Raw genomic sequence first — 16,494 nt, forward strand, 5'->3', positions numbered from 1 at the left:
AGCACGCCTCAGTTCACTAAGGGACTGAGACACGACGTAGTAAAGATGAAGTGTGAGGAATGGAACATTCTATGGCAGTAAGGATAACATTTGTAAGGTATTCTACTTGGTTGTTCGTTGTAGGTTGCCAGGGAACAGTAAAGCCTCCAGTCGGTCTTAGAAAGCTGCCAATTGGGTTTACACGTAGTTGGGGTAGGAGTCAGCAAACGGGCAGCACACGGGAAATTGTTGCTCGAGTATGTGTCACAGATAATGGACCACTCGAGACAACAGGCAAGCTGGGCAGTGCAGAGTGAGAAGTCCAATTGGGAACAGGTGTGCACGGAGTCTGAAAAGAACGTCGGTGTTCCAGTGTTAAGGCAGATGAGGTTGAGTAGATTGAGAAGGGCAGCCAAGATGGCACCTCTCTGACAGATTCTGAAGGAACCCAAAAGGGAATGGTGTGCATTAAAGTCACAGAGCAGCGAAAAGGTGTGAGTGAGTTGCCCAATAAGCCAGAGGAAGTCTGCCCTGGTGACACTGAATGATGGAGACGATACAAAGGCGAAGTGAGGAAGGAAAATGTGAACTGCAACAGCTTGCAGCTGGGTGCTCAGTGAGATGGTTTGGCTATGAATGTCATCCTGGATGAGCATTATGAGATCCCCCCTCGAGATGCTGTCCGCAGGAGAGAGAGGGGGGGGGGGAGGGTGACTGCCGTGTGCCATCCTTCAACGACTCATTGCTATGGGGTGCATAGGCTGCAGGGGACGGTACTGTTCCACGAGATCTACAGAGGCATCAGCATTCTCACTGGGTCAGCCTGCAGATTCCAGGGCAGAGAAAAGGTTGGTGGTGTGTACTGGTGAAACTCGAGGTTAATCTGGTTGGGGTACCACGACAACACTGTTGACAAGGATCTCAGAGTCAGCGAAGGAGAAGATCCTTTGCCTTTGATCTCTTGGAGCCTTTGCAGTTGGCAAACTAAGAGTCATGTTTTTTGGCTGGACAAACGTGAAAAGTCTTTGTGGGAATATTCCTTCCGTTCTTTCCAGCCTAACAGTTGTTTAGCGGGCGATTTTGCCACTGGATTCGGAAGCTTGTTGCACTGCTGGAGGAGGAGGAGACTGAGATGCTACCTTGACATTGGGTGATTTTACAACTGCGGTGCTGAATCTGAGATCGCAAGTCTGCGTGTCCATGTCCTTTGTGGAGCGGGGTGTTGCAAGAACAGTAGTGTAAGTGCCAGATGGTAAAACACTGGGCTTCCGTTTAGCAAACAACTTGCGAGTGAAGGGTAAGACACTTTCTTTCAGCCCGATCTCCAGGATGGCCCATTCATCGAGATGTACGAGACATTCTCAAGAGGAAGCTGCATAGTCACCATTGCAATTGATACAGCAGGTAGAAGGACGTGAGTGATCATCAACATGAGCATCCCTACCGCTAGTAACACATTGGCCACATTTTGACATGAAATTTGAGTGTGGTCCTAGCATTGACAATGGTAGCAGCACTTCAAATTTGGAATGTATGGTCAGACTGTAATGACTTCATAGCCTGCTTGGATCTTTGATGGCAGCACTGCTCTATCAAACATGAGAACAAGAGTGTGTGCAGGCACTAAAGCTGCATCAACCCTTTTCATTACCCGGTGGACTGCATTGATGCCCTGATCGGAGAGGTAAGTTTGGATTTCTCCCTCGCTCAGATCATCAAGAAGCCTAGTGTACATACACAATGTAAAGAATTCAGTGCTCGATGGGCCTCAACATGAACAGAATAGGAGTGAAGCTGCAAGCAGTTGTTGGGCTTGAGAATCACAATTGGTCTCCAAAAATAAAGTGCCATTATGTAAACGAGGGCAGGATTTCACAGGGCTGGCAATTGCATCAACGTATTTCTGAATAATAAACAGATTAACTGTAGCAAAGGACTGACCTCCTTCAGTACATGATACCATGAGGAAACGAGGTGCAGGTAGGAGGGTCTTGGAATCTTTAGCCTCAGTCCATTTACATGTATTATATGTACACTGAGATGGTTATTGGCTCACTGCAAAAAAATTTCCCATGTCTGTGGGTGCCTCCGATGGCGCATTCCTTCCAAATGAGGGTCCCCCCTCAGATGGGGGCTCACTTACCTTGGGTGGTTGTTCACACCTCAAGTCACACCTCCCAAACTCCTGACAGAGGAACCAGTTGGCGATTTGGGGAGGTAACAACTCACGCAATTACCCCTCCCTGGGCCTGGCCTGTACCAGGGGGTATGTGTGAACCCAACCAGTCAACCCACAGCTGGGAGTTATTTGTTACCTAGCCACCTGTTATGTATATGATACGTGGGCCAGCCTTCAGGAGCGCACAGGGAGAAAGAAAAAACAGAGAGGAACATCAAGTGCCGAAGTGGAGGAAGGATAGGAAATGGAGAATGAAGAAAGAAAGAAAAACCAGAGGGGCTGTTCTGATGTCAGGCTACTAAAACTTGAGAACATGTTCCCAAGACTATACCAGACATGTTCCCCAAGGAAGGGGGAAAAAAGAACAGCAGGACGATAGACATGCTGCAGGGAAGGAAAAAAGTGCTGCAAAGGTTGAGGCCCCATGGTAGCCAAGCATGGACTCACCAAAGAGTGGTGGGCATGGCAGATGTTCATAAACAGCCAAGGTGTGCTGTATACAGTCGCATGGATGGCAACAGGATGAAATCTGTTGCTCGCTTACTATTCCCCTCCTCACATACATCCTACAACTAAGCCAACCTGGTAACACTGTTCCTCCTCACACCATTACAAATTCTTCAAACTAAACATGTGCAAGACCTAATGTATCACAGATTCATCTGTAAGACAACTTCTGTATTAAGCCATTACCCTATGTAAAAATGCACACCTTAGAAATAATAGTTAATCTGTGAATGATAGCCAACACTTTAGTTTTTGAATGTCAAATTTGGGGGAAAAAATATCTTATAGTCAGGTAAATACAGACTGACTGCTGCTTGTGAGCCTTATTACTGGAGGTGAGTTAAGAACCTTAATAGTAGAGGGATGAGCTACCAGGAGCATATATTGACATTATAAGCTCATTGACAAAAGATTTGTTACACCAGTGGGCACACATAGATGAATCGTTAACCCTTTACAGGTGGTACAGCGAGCGAGTCATGTGCTCAACTGGGCGTGGGCTTCCTCCATGTGAGTGTAAGGCAGCAGCAATCACAGATTTATGTTTCACTAGAAATTATACATAAATGTGGGTAAACATGACAGAACTGCAAAAAGGGGTAATCATATTTGACCATGCCCTTGGCCATATGGTGTGTGAAGTTTCTGGATTTGTAGGTGTTTTGCACCAGACTATTCAACGTATCATAATGCACGAGGCCACAAAACATGACATCAGAATTTGGGTTGGAAAAAGATCCTGGTACAGAGGAACCGGAGATGCATTTCACGCCTTGTGAATCAAAATCGCTTCCAAACCTGACAGTGAATGAAGGTCCACCCCAAACGAGGACACTGCAATGGGAACTGCACATTGCAGTGGGAACTGCCTGCAACAAACATTTGGAGTCTGCCATCCCGCATAAGGCCACTGCTCACACTCGAACATACAGACAACAAAAGTAAAGTTAACTGGGCTGGAAGAATGTGAGGCCATCTGAACACTCGCCCACCCTATTACATTTCGAGTGGCCTGCAAATTCACCAAAATGAACTCATAGAAAAATCAGTGAGACATGTTAGAATTACATGATCATATCCCCAGTGAGTGGCGTAACCTGGATGCGATGCACCTGTACGGCCTTGTGGGCTCACCTCCTACCTGATTCCAGATGATTATTAAGTACAAGAGCAGAATTACAGGGTATTAAATGATGTTTGTAATGATTTTTCTAGGAGTGAGTAATTTTTGGTCTTGTGAACTTATTTTCTTTCGCTTTCATATACGAAACACAACTAGCCCTTTATTCGCATGAAGTGTTGAGTGCTACTGACACGGGATTTCAGATCAATTCCGTATTTCTGGAAGGCTTTTGACATTGTACCACACACACAGCTTGTAGTGATATTGCATGCTTATGGAATACTGTCTCAGTTATGTGACTTGATTTGTGATTTCCTGTCAGGGAGGTCACAGTCCGTAATAGACGGGAAGTCATTGAGTAAAACAGAAGTGATTTCTTGTGTTCCCCAAGGTGGTGTTAGAGGCCCTTTGTTGTTCCTTATCTATATAACCGATTTGAGAGACAATCTGAGCAGCCATCTTATGTTGTTTGCAGACGACGCTCGTTTACCAAGTAATAAAACAAATTGCAAAACGATTTAGAAAAGATATATGAGTGGTCTGAAAATTAGCAGTTGACCCTAAACAACAAAAAGTGCGAGGTCATTCACACGAGTGCTAAAAGGAATTTGGTAAACTTCAGTTACACGATAAATCAGTGAAATATAAAGGCCGTAAATTCAACAAAATACATTACGAACAACTTAAATTGGAAGGAACACACAGAAAATGTTGGGGGGAAGGCTAACCAAAGACTGTGTTTTATTGGCAGGACACTTAGAAAATGTAACAGACCTATTAAGGAGACTGCCTACACTATGCTTGTTCGTCCTTTTTTAGAATACCGCTGCACATTGTGGGATACTTACCAGATAGGACTGACGGAGTACATCAGAAAAGTTCAAAGAAGGGCAGTATGTTTTGTATTATCGCAAAATATGGGAGAGAGTGTCACTGAAACGATACAGGATTTGGGCTGGACATCTTTAAAAGAAAGGCTTTTTCCTTGCAACGGAAGCTTCTCAAGAAATCCCAATCACCAACTTTCTCCTCTGAATGCAAAAATATTTTATTGACACCGACCTACATAGGGAGAAACGATCACCACGATAAAATAAGGGAAATCAGAGCTTGTACGGAAAGATATAGGTGTTCGTTCTTTCCGCACGCTGTACGAGATTGGAATAATAGAGAATTGTGAAGGTAGTTCAATGAACCCCTCTGCCAAGCACTTAAATGTGATTTGCAGAGTATCCATGTAGATGCAGATGTAGATGAAAACATGAGGAAGCAGATGAGGGTGCATTCTAGTGACACTGCAAGGCCAATACGTTATCTGATGCCAGATGTATATTGGTAAAAATTGACTGGCAACAACCCTGTCATTTAGAAAAAGTGATAGAAGAACATTGTTACCAATTTTGGTAAAATAGCATCCATGAAAAGCAGTTTTTAAGACTGAGCATTTTGAAAACCACTCCCTTTTTTTAAGATTCTCTACATCCTAAGACGTGTAAAAAATGAGCACTATTTGAAATGACTGTAATTATTTATTAAGTTGGCAGAGCTTAGCAAATATATTTTATGGTACACTGTAAGAAAATTCATGTGGTAACTGAAAGATAATTTGTATTGTCATGGATTTCAAAGTTGTCATGTAACTAAGCAGTTTTCTTATAGTTACTCTGTTTTCAATTACAAACTATTTTCCATCTTACACAGGGTAGAAATTCATTTACTTTCAATCCACGCCCCTGAGAATGCTTCATAAATAAGAAGCAGCAAAATGATTATTGCACAGAAACAAATAGCCTTTTACACAGTTGCAAGGACAGACCACATTTCCTGGATGTTGTTGTTGACAATAATACAACTAGGAGACCATAATAAAAGTGATATGAACAACTTGGACATTATATAACTTATTTCCCTAATGGAGCCTTGTATAACAACTCAAAGGCTCACAAAACCTTAAGTAAATCTAGAAACTTTCTTGCCGATAAATGTAACAACTCTGCTCCCAAAAGATGTCTCCAGTCTCTATGAGTAACTTTTGAAAGTATATCTGATCAGGTACAGAAAATGTTTCAGAAATACACTGACAAAAAAATTTAATCAGGCTACACTTGAATGTCATTTCAGTGTCATACAGTCCCCAAGTTTCAATGATCATTTATCAGCAACAGACTTCCTCAATTTTGCACTTGTCCCTGTAGAACAGTTGTTATATTCTAGTATAAACTGAGATATGTATGTGAATGTTCCTTGACATCATATAGAAGCCAAATGTGGGCTTTAGCTAAACTTTTGGAACAAGGTAACAGAGATAGTTCTGGAACCGGAAAATGTAATCAATAAAACACTGTGTGTGTGTGTTCTATATGCATCGCCACAGAACCCGGTCCAAATGACAACATATGCTGTAGATTTTGAAAGCAACTCAACAAAGAAATGTTTGGTTTATAATATGGCAGCTTATATGGTTAATCAACCGGAAGTTATAAAATGCCCTAACTTATAGCAAAGAAAATAATCAACTACTGATAACATAATGTACATGGACAGATTAAAAAATCTACTCACCAAGCGAAAGCTTGTGAAAGTTAAATCCTTTTGTGTGTATGTGTTCCCCTGCCGCCGCTTGGTGAGTAGATATTTTTTAATCTAAAATGCCCTAAGTGTTTGTCTTAAGTGTAAAGTTGTCTGATATACCTTTACTTACATCTAACGAGATTATGGTTCTCCTGGAGGAAAGACAATGCTCATGTATCCACCAAAAGGTGTCTTCAATGTTCCTATTCAGATGTAATGTCGTAGTACTAGAATCCATTCCAACATTTTATGAGGCGACTTTAATGTAAGTGCAGCTATTTGGATTACATCACAGCGGAAATTTCCAATGTAGGCTGCTGCAAAGATCACGTGATGAAAATAATTCCTGAGCTAAGTACTTATTACGCATAAAGCCGGTTTTTCACAAGCATTAACCTCTGGATGCATAAGTGAGCTCTTTTTGATCCAGCAAACTTTCCTCTTTTCAAATAAGTGTCGCAAAAATTGTTTATTTTTTCATGCTCTGTACAATCTTCGAATTTATTTTACTTTTTTTTTTTGGGGGGGGGGGGGGGGGGACATTATTTGGGCAAGTCAATTTTCTGGATTAATTTTGTCATACTACGCATATAATGCATGCAGAGATCTTTTAGACCCCTTAGTGAATTGCCATCTTTCAAATAACCACAGGCAAATTAGCCAAAAAGCTGCAAATGGGGGAAATAATTTCTAAAGTTTTGAAACTTCAAGAAGATGCTCATATGGGATGCAGTATTCGCTGTTGTTGTGGCTTTCAGTCTGAAGACTGGTTTGATGCAGCTCTCCATGCTACTCCAACATAGGCCAAAGTAAGTGCTCCTGAAAATCAGTGAAGCTCACAATACTAGATACAGGAAGCTGGTTGAAACCCGCAATTCACAGCAATGAGGTTTTTGGGGAAAATTTAATTGTATGTCAAAAGGATAGGCAAATGAGAAACAAAGGTTGTGTACTTGTTGCAGTACACAAGAAACTCAGATCCATTGAGATATAAATTGAAGCCACATGTGAGATTGTTTGGGCAAGAATCAGTATCAGGGATGGGCATAAAATGATAATTTGATCTTTTTATCACCAACTCATCTCTTGATGTAACCAAAAACTTTAGAGAAAAGTTCACTTGTACCTAAAAGTCCCCCAATCTTACTGTAATCAGCAGTGGAGACTTTAAACATCAAACAATCAACTGGAAAAAATAACAGTTTTGTAAATGGTGGGCATACTAAGATGTCCTTTGCGATATTACTAAATGCCTTATCTGGAAAGTACCTAGAACAGATAGTTTGGAACCCCACTCAGGATGGAAATATACTGGATCTACTGGCGATAAACAGACATGACCTCTTTAAGGATGTCCATATCTAAACTGGTACCAGTGACCATCATGAGGTTATGGAACAAAGATTACCACATTACAAAACAGAACTAAAAGAAGCAGAAAGGTATATATGCTCAGTAAATTAGACAAAAAAGGTAGTAGTGTCATATACCAAAGAGGAACTTGAAACTTTCAGCACACAGCAGGAGTATGTATGCACTGGACAGGTATGTACCCAGTAGAACAGTTCATAATGGAAGAGACCCTCCATGGTATATGGTCATTGCTAAGAAACTGACTCCAGTATAACATATGTAAAACGAAGTATAAGACTATAGATAGAGAGATGAAATACATTTGGCTGTCAAGGAAGCAAAGTGTGACGCCTTCAATGACTACCGTAGCAGAATACTATCAAATGATTTTTCACAAACTGTCTATTGGCTTCTGTCTCGGGTTCTTCCGCTGACGTTCATCTAATGATTTTTCTGACGTTTCGCCAGCACGAGTGGCTGGCATTGTCAAAGCTTCACCCTCCATTGCCGGTGGTGAATGATTTTTCACAAAACCCAAAGAACTTCTGTTGTATGTAAAGGCTGTTAGTGGTACCAAAGTAGCAAAGCCAAAATACATAAATGCTTAACTCCATTAATTGAAATCTTCCTTCATAAGGGAAACTCCAATTCAATTCTCAAACCACTGAAAATATGAGTGAAATGCGAAATCAGTATTAGTGGCAGTGTTGACGGGGGGAAGGTGAGGGGTAGGAGTAGGGGTAGGGGGATGCCCAGTAGTTGGAAGAAAGCACACCAGCTTACAAGAAGGTTCGTAAAAGTGATCCACAAAACTACCACCCAATATCGATTTGTTGTCGAATCTGAGTTCTAGCACAATGAGGTACACTTTGTGATCAAAAGTATCCGAACACATCCAAAAACATAAGTTTTTCATATTAGGTGCATTGTGCTACCAGCTACAGCCAGGTACTTCATATCAGCAACATCAGTAGTCATTAGACATTGTGAGAGAGCAGAATGGGATGTTCCGCGGAACTCACGGACTTCGAACATGGTCAGGTGATTGGGTGTCACTTGTGTCACATGCCTATATGCAAGATTTCCACACTCCTAAACTCCCCTAGGTCCACTGTTTCTGATGTGGTAGTAAAGTGGAAATGTGAAGGGATACTACAGCACAGAAGTGTACAGGCCGGCCTCTTCTGTTGACTGACAGAGGGTTGTAATGTGTAATAGGCAGACATCTATCCAGACCATCACAGAGAATTTGCAAACTGCATCAGGATCCACTACAAGTACTATGACAGTCAGGCGGGAGGTGAGAAAACTTGGATTTCATGGTCGAGCGGCTGCTCGTAAGTCACACATCACGCCGGTAAATGCCAAACAACGACTCGCTTGATGTAACGAGCGTAAACATTGGACGATTTAACAGTGGAAAAATGTTGTGTGGAGTGACAAATCACTGTACACAATGTGGTGATCCGATGGCAGGGTGTGGGTATGGTGAATGCCCGGTGAACATCATCTGCTAGCATGTGTAGTGCCAACAGTAAAATTCGAAGGTGGTGATGTTATAGTGTGGTCATGTTTTTCATGGAGGAGGCTTGCACCCTGTGACGTTTTGCATGGCAATATCACAGCACAGGCCTACATTGATGTTTTATGCACCTTCTTGCTTCCCACTGTTGAAGAGCAATTCGGGGATGGCAATTGCATCTTTCAACACGATCAAGCACTTGTTCATAATGCACGGTCTGTGGCGGAGTGGTTACACGACAACACCACTGTAATGGACTGGCCTGCACCGAGTCCTGACCTGAATCCTATAGAACACCTTTGGGATGGTTTGGAATGCCGACTTCATACCAGGCCTCACTGGCTGACATCAATACCTCTCCTCAGTGCAGCACTCGTTGAAGAATGGGCTTAGAAACCTTCCAGAACCTGAGTGGTGCCTGCAAGAGAGGAGGCTGTCATCATGTCTAAGGGTGGGCCAATACTATACTGAATTCCACCATTACTGTGGAGGGCGCCAGGAATTTGTAAGTAATTTTCAGCCAGGTGTCCAGATACTTTTGGTCACACAGTGTACTTGGATGCAAAACTCTGAAGGGATATGAAATTGGACGATAACAGTCTTGAGTAAAGCAGGTGGTGGACTTCGGTTTACTTGTAGAATATTGCAAAAAATTCAATAGGTTTACAAAGGAGATTGCTTACAAATCATTTGTGCAACCCATTCGGGAATATTGCTCTAGTATATGGGATGCACACCAAATAGGACTAACAGGAGATACCTGAATGTATACAGTGGAGGGCAGCATGAATGGTCAAAGGTTGGTTTGACCAATAGGAGTGGGTCACAGAGATGCTGAAGAAACTGAACTGGCTGACTTTTGAACATAGACGTAAACTACCCTGAAAAAGCCCACTTACAAAGTTTCATGAATAGGCTTCAAATGACGACTCCAGGAATATACTACAATCTCTCACAGACGGACCGTGATGGACAAGAGTAGATCAATTACACCATAAACAAAGGCATTTAAACAATAATTCTTCTTGTGCTCAATACGTGAATGGAACGGAAATGGAGCTGTCAAAATGTGATGCACGTTCTGCCACAGTGGTTTGCAGAGTAGAGATACAGATGTAGATATTGTATGTATACTGGATTCCTACAGGTGGTTTACGTAACCATTTTGATGTTAGCATGGGTCACAGCATATGGATGGTATCGGTAGGTTCAATATTTTGGAGAATAAGAAGGAAACAGTGTGAACAGAAGTACAAAGTTTTCATTTATCACTGATAACATTGCTGATTTTTATTGCACAGAAGTGTGAAGCTGCGAAAGCCAAATGTCCTGATTGTATCTGCATTTCTCTCTTCAAAATATTTCCTGAAAAATTTATGGTGGGGAAATGAGGGTCCTGTAAAAGAAAGAAGATAAGAAAGACCTGAAAAGTTATAGAGCATTCCTGTTGTTCTTTGGTTTCTCTAAAATATTATGCAAGAAACTTGTACACTTACAGAAAAAAAATATATATATTTTTTATCTCGCAGTATGAATTTCAGAAATGTTACATCTACAAAAACTGGTATCTTTCATTTTACCAATGATGCCCTGACTTCACAGATTTATAAAGAAAACATAATGTCTGTATTATTAGATCTTACAAAGGTGTTAATGACTACAAAATTGGAACTTTAAGTATACAGAAACAATGCAAAAATGGGTACTGCACTATCTTCAAAACAGCAACAAAAAGTGTAAGTCAATGTACAAGAAGGAAACATGTAACATGTTTAATCCTGTTGGTGATTTACGTGGTCTATAGTCATCCAGTCCACACCACTTCTTAAATTTGAAGATGATGATGAACCTACTAAGACTGCAAATAAGGTACATGGTGAAATGGAAGTAGCCTATGTGAATCGCATATACAGAATTTGTCCAAAATTACTCTCATAATAGATGCAGAAAAAAGCCACAGTTTCAATTCATTTACACGACTTTAAAAAAGCAAGTTGAAACTGTGAATACCATTAAATTCCATAGTCTGCGGATACATGATTATCTAAAAATGGGATGAACATGTGAACTATAGTTCTACAAACAAATTAAAAACCGTTACCACTTAAGAATTCTAACACAGCAGATTATTAAAAACAAATGTTCTCTTGCAGGCCAAAGCTGGTTTATAAAACAAAAAGTTAACAATGTTCACAAACTCGCATCACCCAATGTTTAAAAATACAAAAACTTCTTGTATGGCCTTCCTCACGCATTTTGGAGATGACATTATTTGTGAGGAAAATGACAGCAGAAACCACATCACCTACCAGACAACAAGCTGTAATTACATGCTCAAGTCAAAAAACGTAAAAAGTAAAGCAAGATGGACAGCTGCAAACTGGGATAAAGCTTTGCAATAAGTAACTAAACTAACTAACTAACAACGAACTATTACAGTGAAGATGTTTTTTTTATGGCATAAAGTGCTGCATGTTGTTGGCCTTTCAGATGCTATGTATGTATTCATCCTGTAAAATTTAAATATTTTGTGAATATGACCTATTTTAGTGTTAGTAAATAGTGTAATTCTTCTCTTGGGTGTGTGTGTAGCCAAACAGTAACTCTCAGGAGTAACTACTCACTTATCAACAGACTTTAGTACTAAAACTGTTAAAATAATAGGCTGAAAAAATTAGTAAACAGTTCGTCATTATTCACGACAGTAAAAAATATTCATGATATCATCAGAAAACGTGTACCCATTGTAACGTCTAGGACTCATCCAATATCACATTGTAAATGTGTATGTTGTCTATAAACATAAAAGAGTAATGATAAAATACTATTCTATATTTTAGGCTAATAAACAGCATCAGCAAATTTCGTCATATATCTGTACTTAAAGAGGGAATCATTAATCCTAGCAATACCAAAACATTTTTCATAATGCACATTAATAAAATGCCAACTCTAAAGTTTCAAAAAGGTAAAATTCTTCAAGTGTTGTTCACTTATATTAATGACATGGTTTTGTTTAAGATGTACTGATGTGTACGTCCAGAACCTGAAAAACATCTTTTAGCACATTCCTTGCAATTTCAAGACATTGTCAATAATGTGTATTATCCAGCTGGGGGCACTTTTTTTTATGAGCAGCACAAAAAATTCAAAACGCGAATTACATTAATTGTTGTTGGCTTTTACACACAACACATTAAAGAGCCATTGATGTGCAGAAAACGCTCCATGCGCCGTAGATTGTGGTAAGTGACATCTATTGATAAAACTTAAATTTTTGGCCTAATTTTAATGGAAAAATTTAAAACATTTATGGAATCTGGTAGAAGAATTCATCATAAATAATAAAGGTATTTTTTCAAATTATAAAATAACTGACTAGATTACAATATCTTCAAAAGATAGGCGTAAGTGTCCTCTCTCCCCTTCGTATTTGGTGAGTTAAAGGTGGAACCCATTGGGTTCTGAACACGGGCTGTTTGATGCCCGATTATGAACAACAGTAAATAACTTAGATGACAACAAATAAAATTCACCGACTGAATAAAAGTGCAAATTACTTCTAAATAATGCATGGTCACAAATAATTATTAGCAACGGGGAATCTGAAACACTTACGGATCAGGTGTGTACTGTGAACCTCCAAGAAATCCATGACGATCAGGAACTGTGGAAATCACTGAACCATTGTGTACTGCGCTACTCGCCTCAGAACACGTATCATCATCATCTTGTTGTTCTATTGCCGATGCCATTTCGATGTTACATTCTGAATACGGAAAAAAATAGAAGCGACTGCTTTATTTCTTCATAAACTAAACCAAAACGTTGATCCTTAAACTCAATAACACCAACAATATTACTGCTATACTTATTTTAGCCACATTCTGGCGTTTGCAATGACAACCAACATGCATTCGGGCATCACTCCGTGTAAATATAGCAGCATTCCTGATGTCACGTCATATGAGGGTGCGGTAGAATCCTAAAGTTACTGTCCTGTACTTGTTCCCAGAACACGGAAATTTAAGACACAGGGGGTGCAATAAACTTACGGAGTAACACCGAAATCTGATTTTACTTTCCATACTGCTCATACCACGTAATACTAGTATGTGCATGAATCTGTCATAAATAATAAGCTGCCTTCTGCTGATATACATGACGGGAAAAAACAATTGAAATGTAGATACGTGACAGCATTAACAGAATCCGGAGACTTAAGTCTGAACGATCAAGGCTAGTGAGCTTTATGAATAATGATTACCTCATAAACTATTATTCATTTCATAAGCCACGATACATGTGTACATGCACAGAACGTGACCAATACACTATCTTCGTATGGTGTCAACAATGTTGTTCAGCACAACTTCCATCACACATACACCCCTTACCTGTGATTTAAAATTTACGTTTGTTTTCTTTCTCACATGTCGTCGACAGAGCACTATGGCTGAACAGTTTGCGTACCATTCGCGTAAAAACTTGCACTTACAACCGAGTAGAAAACAACAGAACAAAATTCGCAACGCAAATATTTACGCATTAACACTGCAGCCAATGACCACCTCACAAACGCACCGTAACCCAGCCTTAAGTTTTCGGATAAATTACCAACTCCTGCCGACTAAAAATAAAATAACACTGACGGCAATCTGTGGCTTGCAGTCAGCGCTGTCAGCGGCGAATTCGGGAACTTGATAAGACGCTTACGACAGACGGGAGAAAGTACTACTGTACTACGGTACCTTGTGCGGCTACTGCACTTGGAAAACAGTTATTTTTATTACTTGTAATAGTTAGCATAGCTGTAACAATTACTCTAAGGACCAGTAACTTCTAACAGAACATTTCCTAGCTTTTAAGGCACACGGTTCGTTATTGCCTGTTCGTCTTACCGAATGAAAGACAGATATGCAATAGCAGGTGTACAATAGAATTATGATTTTCACCATCCAGCTCGAAGGAATATTTGTTTCTTTATACAAATGATTCACTTCAGGCGAAGTATGACTCCAAGCACAAGGTGATTTACTATTCTGTAAGAAGCAATGGTTCTTTAGTTGGCTCTGAGCACTATGGGACTTAACTTCTGAGGTCATCAGTCACGTAGAACTACTTAAACCTAACTAACCTAAGGACAGCACACACATCTATGCCCGAGGCAGGATTCGAACCTGCGACCGTAGCGGTCGCGCAGTTCCAGATTGTAGCGCCTAGAACCGCTCGGCCACCCTGGCCGGCGGTTCTTTAGTTGTTCTAAATAGTTTTATATATAAATAACACTTTTAATGGTACGTTATGCAGTTAGATTAATAAAATAAATATTGTGTTTTGTTTCAGCTATTTTTATTGTACAATGATGACCTAACTCTGTAGCGCAACTGAATATTTGAAATACCGTACATAGAGTAGAGGCACCTACTCGTATGTTTTTCCGTGTATAAAAATTACTCTGGAATAGTAATGATTCGGCAGTACTAAAATTGTACCGGTAACTGTAAGTGCATCTGCGAGATGCATTATTTTGGTAAGAACAGAATTTTATCACGTCGTACAGTGGGGTTGAGAAAAAGATGGAAACGCCACAAACGTAAACATTGCCATGCCTAATACGGCGTAGGAAAACCGTTGGCATTCAAGACAGCTTCGAGTCATCACATAATGGGTAAATACAGTTCCTGTATGCATTACAAGGGAATCTTATACTACTCTTCCTGCAAAATAGTGGCAATTTAAAAGTACGACGAGGGAAATGTGTAGCGAAGATTACTAAGGCTCAATGATATTGAGATCTGGTGATTGTGATGGTCACGGAAGAGGCGACAATTCGTCCTCTTGCTCACAGAACCAGTCCTGGACGTCGCGAGCTGTCGTCTTGGAACACAATATCACCATTGAGGAAAAAACCTTGTACTGTGGGATGGACCTAATCAGCCGAAACGTCACATAATCCTTAGCAATAATGCGACCTTGCGAAGTAACCATGAGGCTCGTTGAATACCCCGGTACGGCTGCCCAAATGTTCACCGAATCCCAGCCATGTTTCACTCTTGGGACGTAAACTAGGCCAAAAGTTGGAAACATGTGAAACGAGACTGATCCGATCAAATGGCACTCTTCCACAGTTCCATAGTCCAGATTTACGGCCTCGGCACCTCCTCTTCCAGTTACAGGTGTTTACATCAGTGATGAGTGGTCTTGGAATTTCGGCTCACACTGAAATTCCCTTCATAATGGAACTCCCTTCTTGTTGTTCTGGTGCTTCGCGAATGCGACATTCAGTTCTGCAGTGATTTGCAGCTGTCGTCCTCTTTATTTTTCGTCTCAGTCTCCTTCAATGACCGTCTGTCATTATTACTGACACACACACTTTCGTCCGCGTTGTGAATTTGCGGCTAATATATCCCTGCATTACCTGTCTCTGGTATAAATCTGATACGGTGGCTCCGCACAACCTTTCCGCAACCTGGTTTGCGGGTGCACCCACCGTACGGGCACCAACAATTTTCCTACCTTCAAATTCACTGAGCTCCGACATAATGCACTGACAACTGCAGAGAAAACTGTTCAGAGCACGACTGACACAACCTATTGAAGACATTGCACAGATGCCGTTCGTGGTCAAATACACCAGCACAACCAAACATGTGCACTTATTTCAACATGGACTTTTCGCGGTTTTTCCATATTTTTGTCCAGCTCCTATACCTAAGGTAACAAGGTATATGTGAGTCCAAGAAAATTGCAACAGGACACATTTACCCCAGATAGCATGAATTTCTTTGATGAGGCCTCTTACTGTCGCCATTTATTACCAATGGTAAGTAACTGATTAGTCCACGACGAAATGAATTGAATCTGGCTTACGTTAAATCATAATATTAATTCAACAATAAATCTGATGTTGTAGTAAGACTTAAAATACAATCACAGGTGCCATAAGGAGAAGGCTTCGTAAGATTGGGGGGGGGGGGGGGAGGAATCTGGAATACAGTGTTTTAATTCACTTACTAAATGGGTAACCACCAATTCTCTGCGATATGATGAGTTTTTTTGTGTCACCTATAAAATTTAATTTTTGTGGCATGAAATAGATCAAAACTGACCAACTAATTTATAACGAAAATGGCTATTTAAGAGTCATGCTACCAGCACCCTCCTGCGTTGCCACTGGAAAGATTTCTGCAAACACACGTGTACAACACTGGTGTTGCTGTTAGTGTCTTGGCAAAATTTCTGGAGGGTAAGTGATTT

The 16,494-nt window shown here is 40.5% G+C and overlaps 1 protein-coding gene across 2 annotated transcripts in view; it reads right to left on the minus strand.

Annotated features, from left to right (window-relative positions):
* Positions 1-13,892, minus strand: part of LOC126203358 (TBC1 domain family member whacked-like) — a 72,115-nt gene extending 58,223 nt beyond the window's left edge. Inside the window, exons 1-2 of one of the 2 annotated variants that reach the window (XM_049937656.1) lie at positions 13,502-13,632; positions 12,853-13,003 (exon numbers count right to left, since the gene is read on the minus strand). In XM_049937656.1, the coding sequence (XP_049793613.1) occupies positions 12,853-12,989 (137 nt within the window). In that variant the 5' untranslated portion in view covers positions 12,990-13,003; positions 13,502-13,632. Of the gene's footprint in view, positions 1-12,852; positions 13,004-13,501 lie in introns of both variants that reach the window. The other variant, XM_049937655.1, reaches the window with a different exon arrangement.
* Between the last annotated feature and the right edge of the window lie 2,602 nt (positions 13,893-16,494).

The sequence above is a fragment of the Schistocerca nitens genome, chromosome 9 (genome assembly GCF_023898315.1).
Source record: "Schistocerca nitens isolate TAMUIC-IGC-003100 chromosome 9, iqSchNite1.1, whole genome shotgun sequence".
Taxonomy (NCBI): Eukaryota; Metazoa; Arthropoda; class Insecta; order Orthoptera; family Acrididae; genus Schistocerca; species Schistocerca nitens.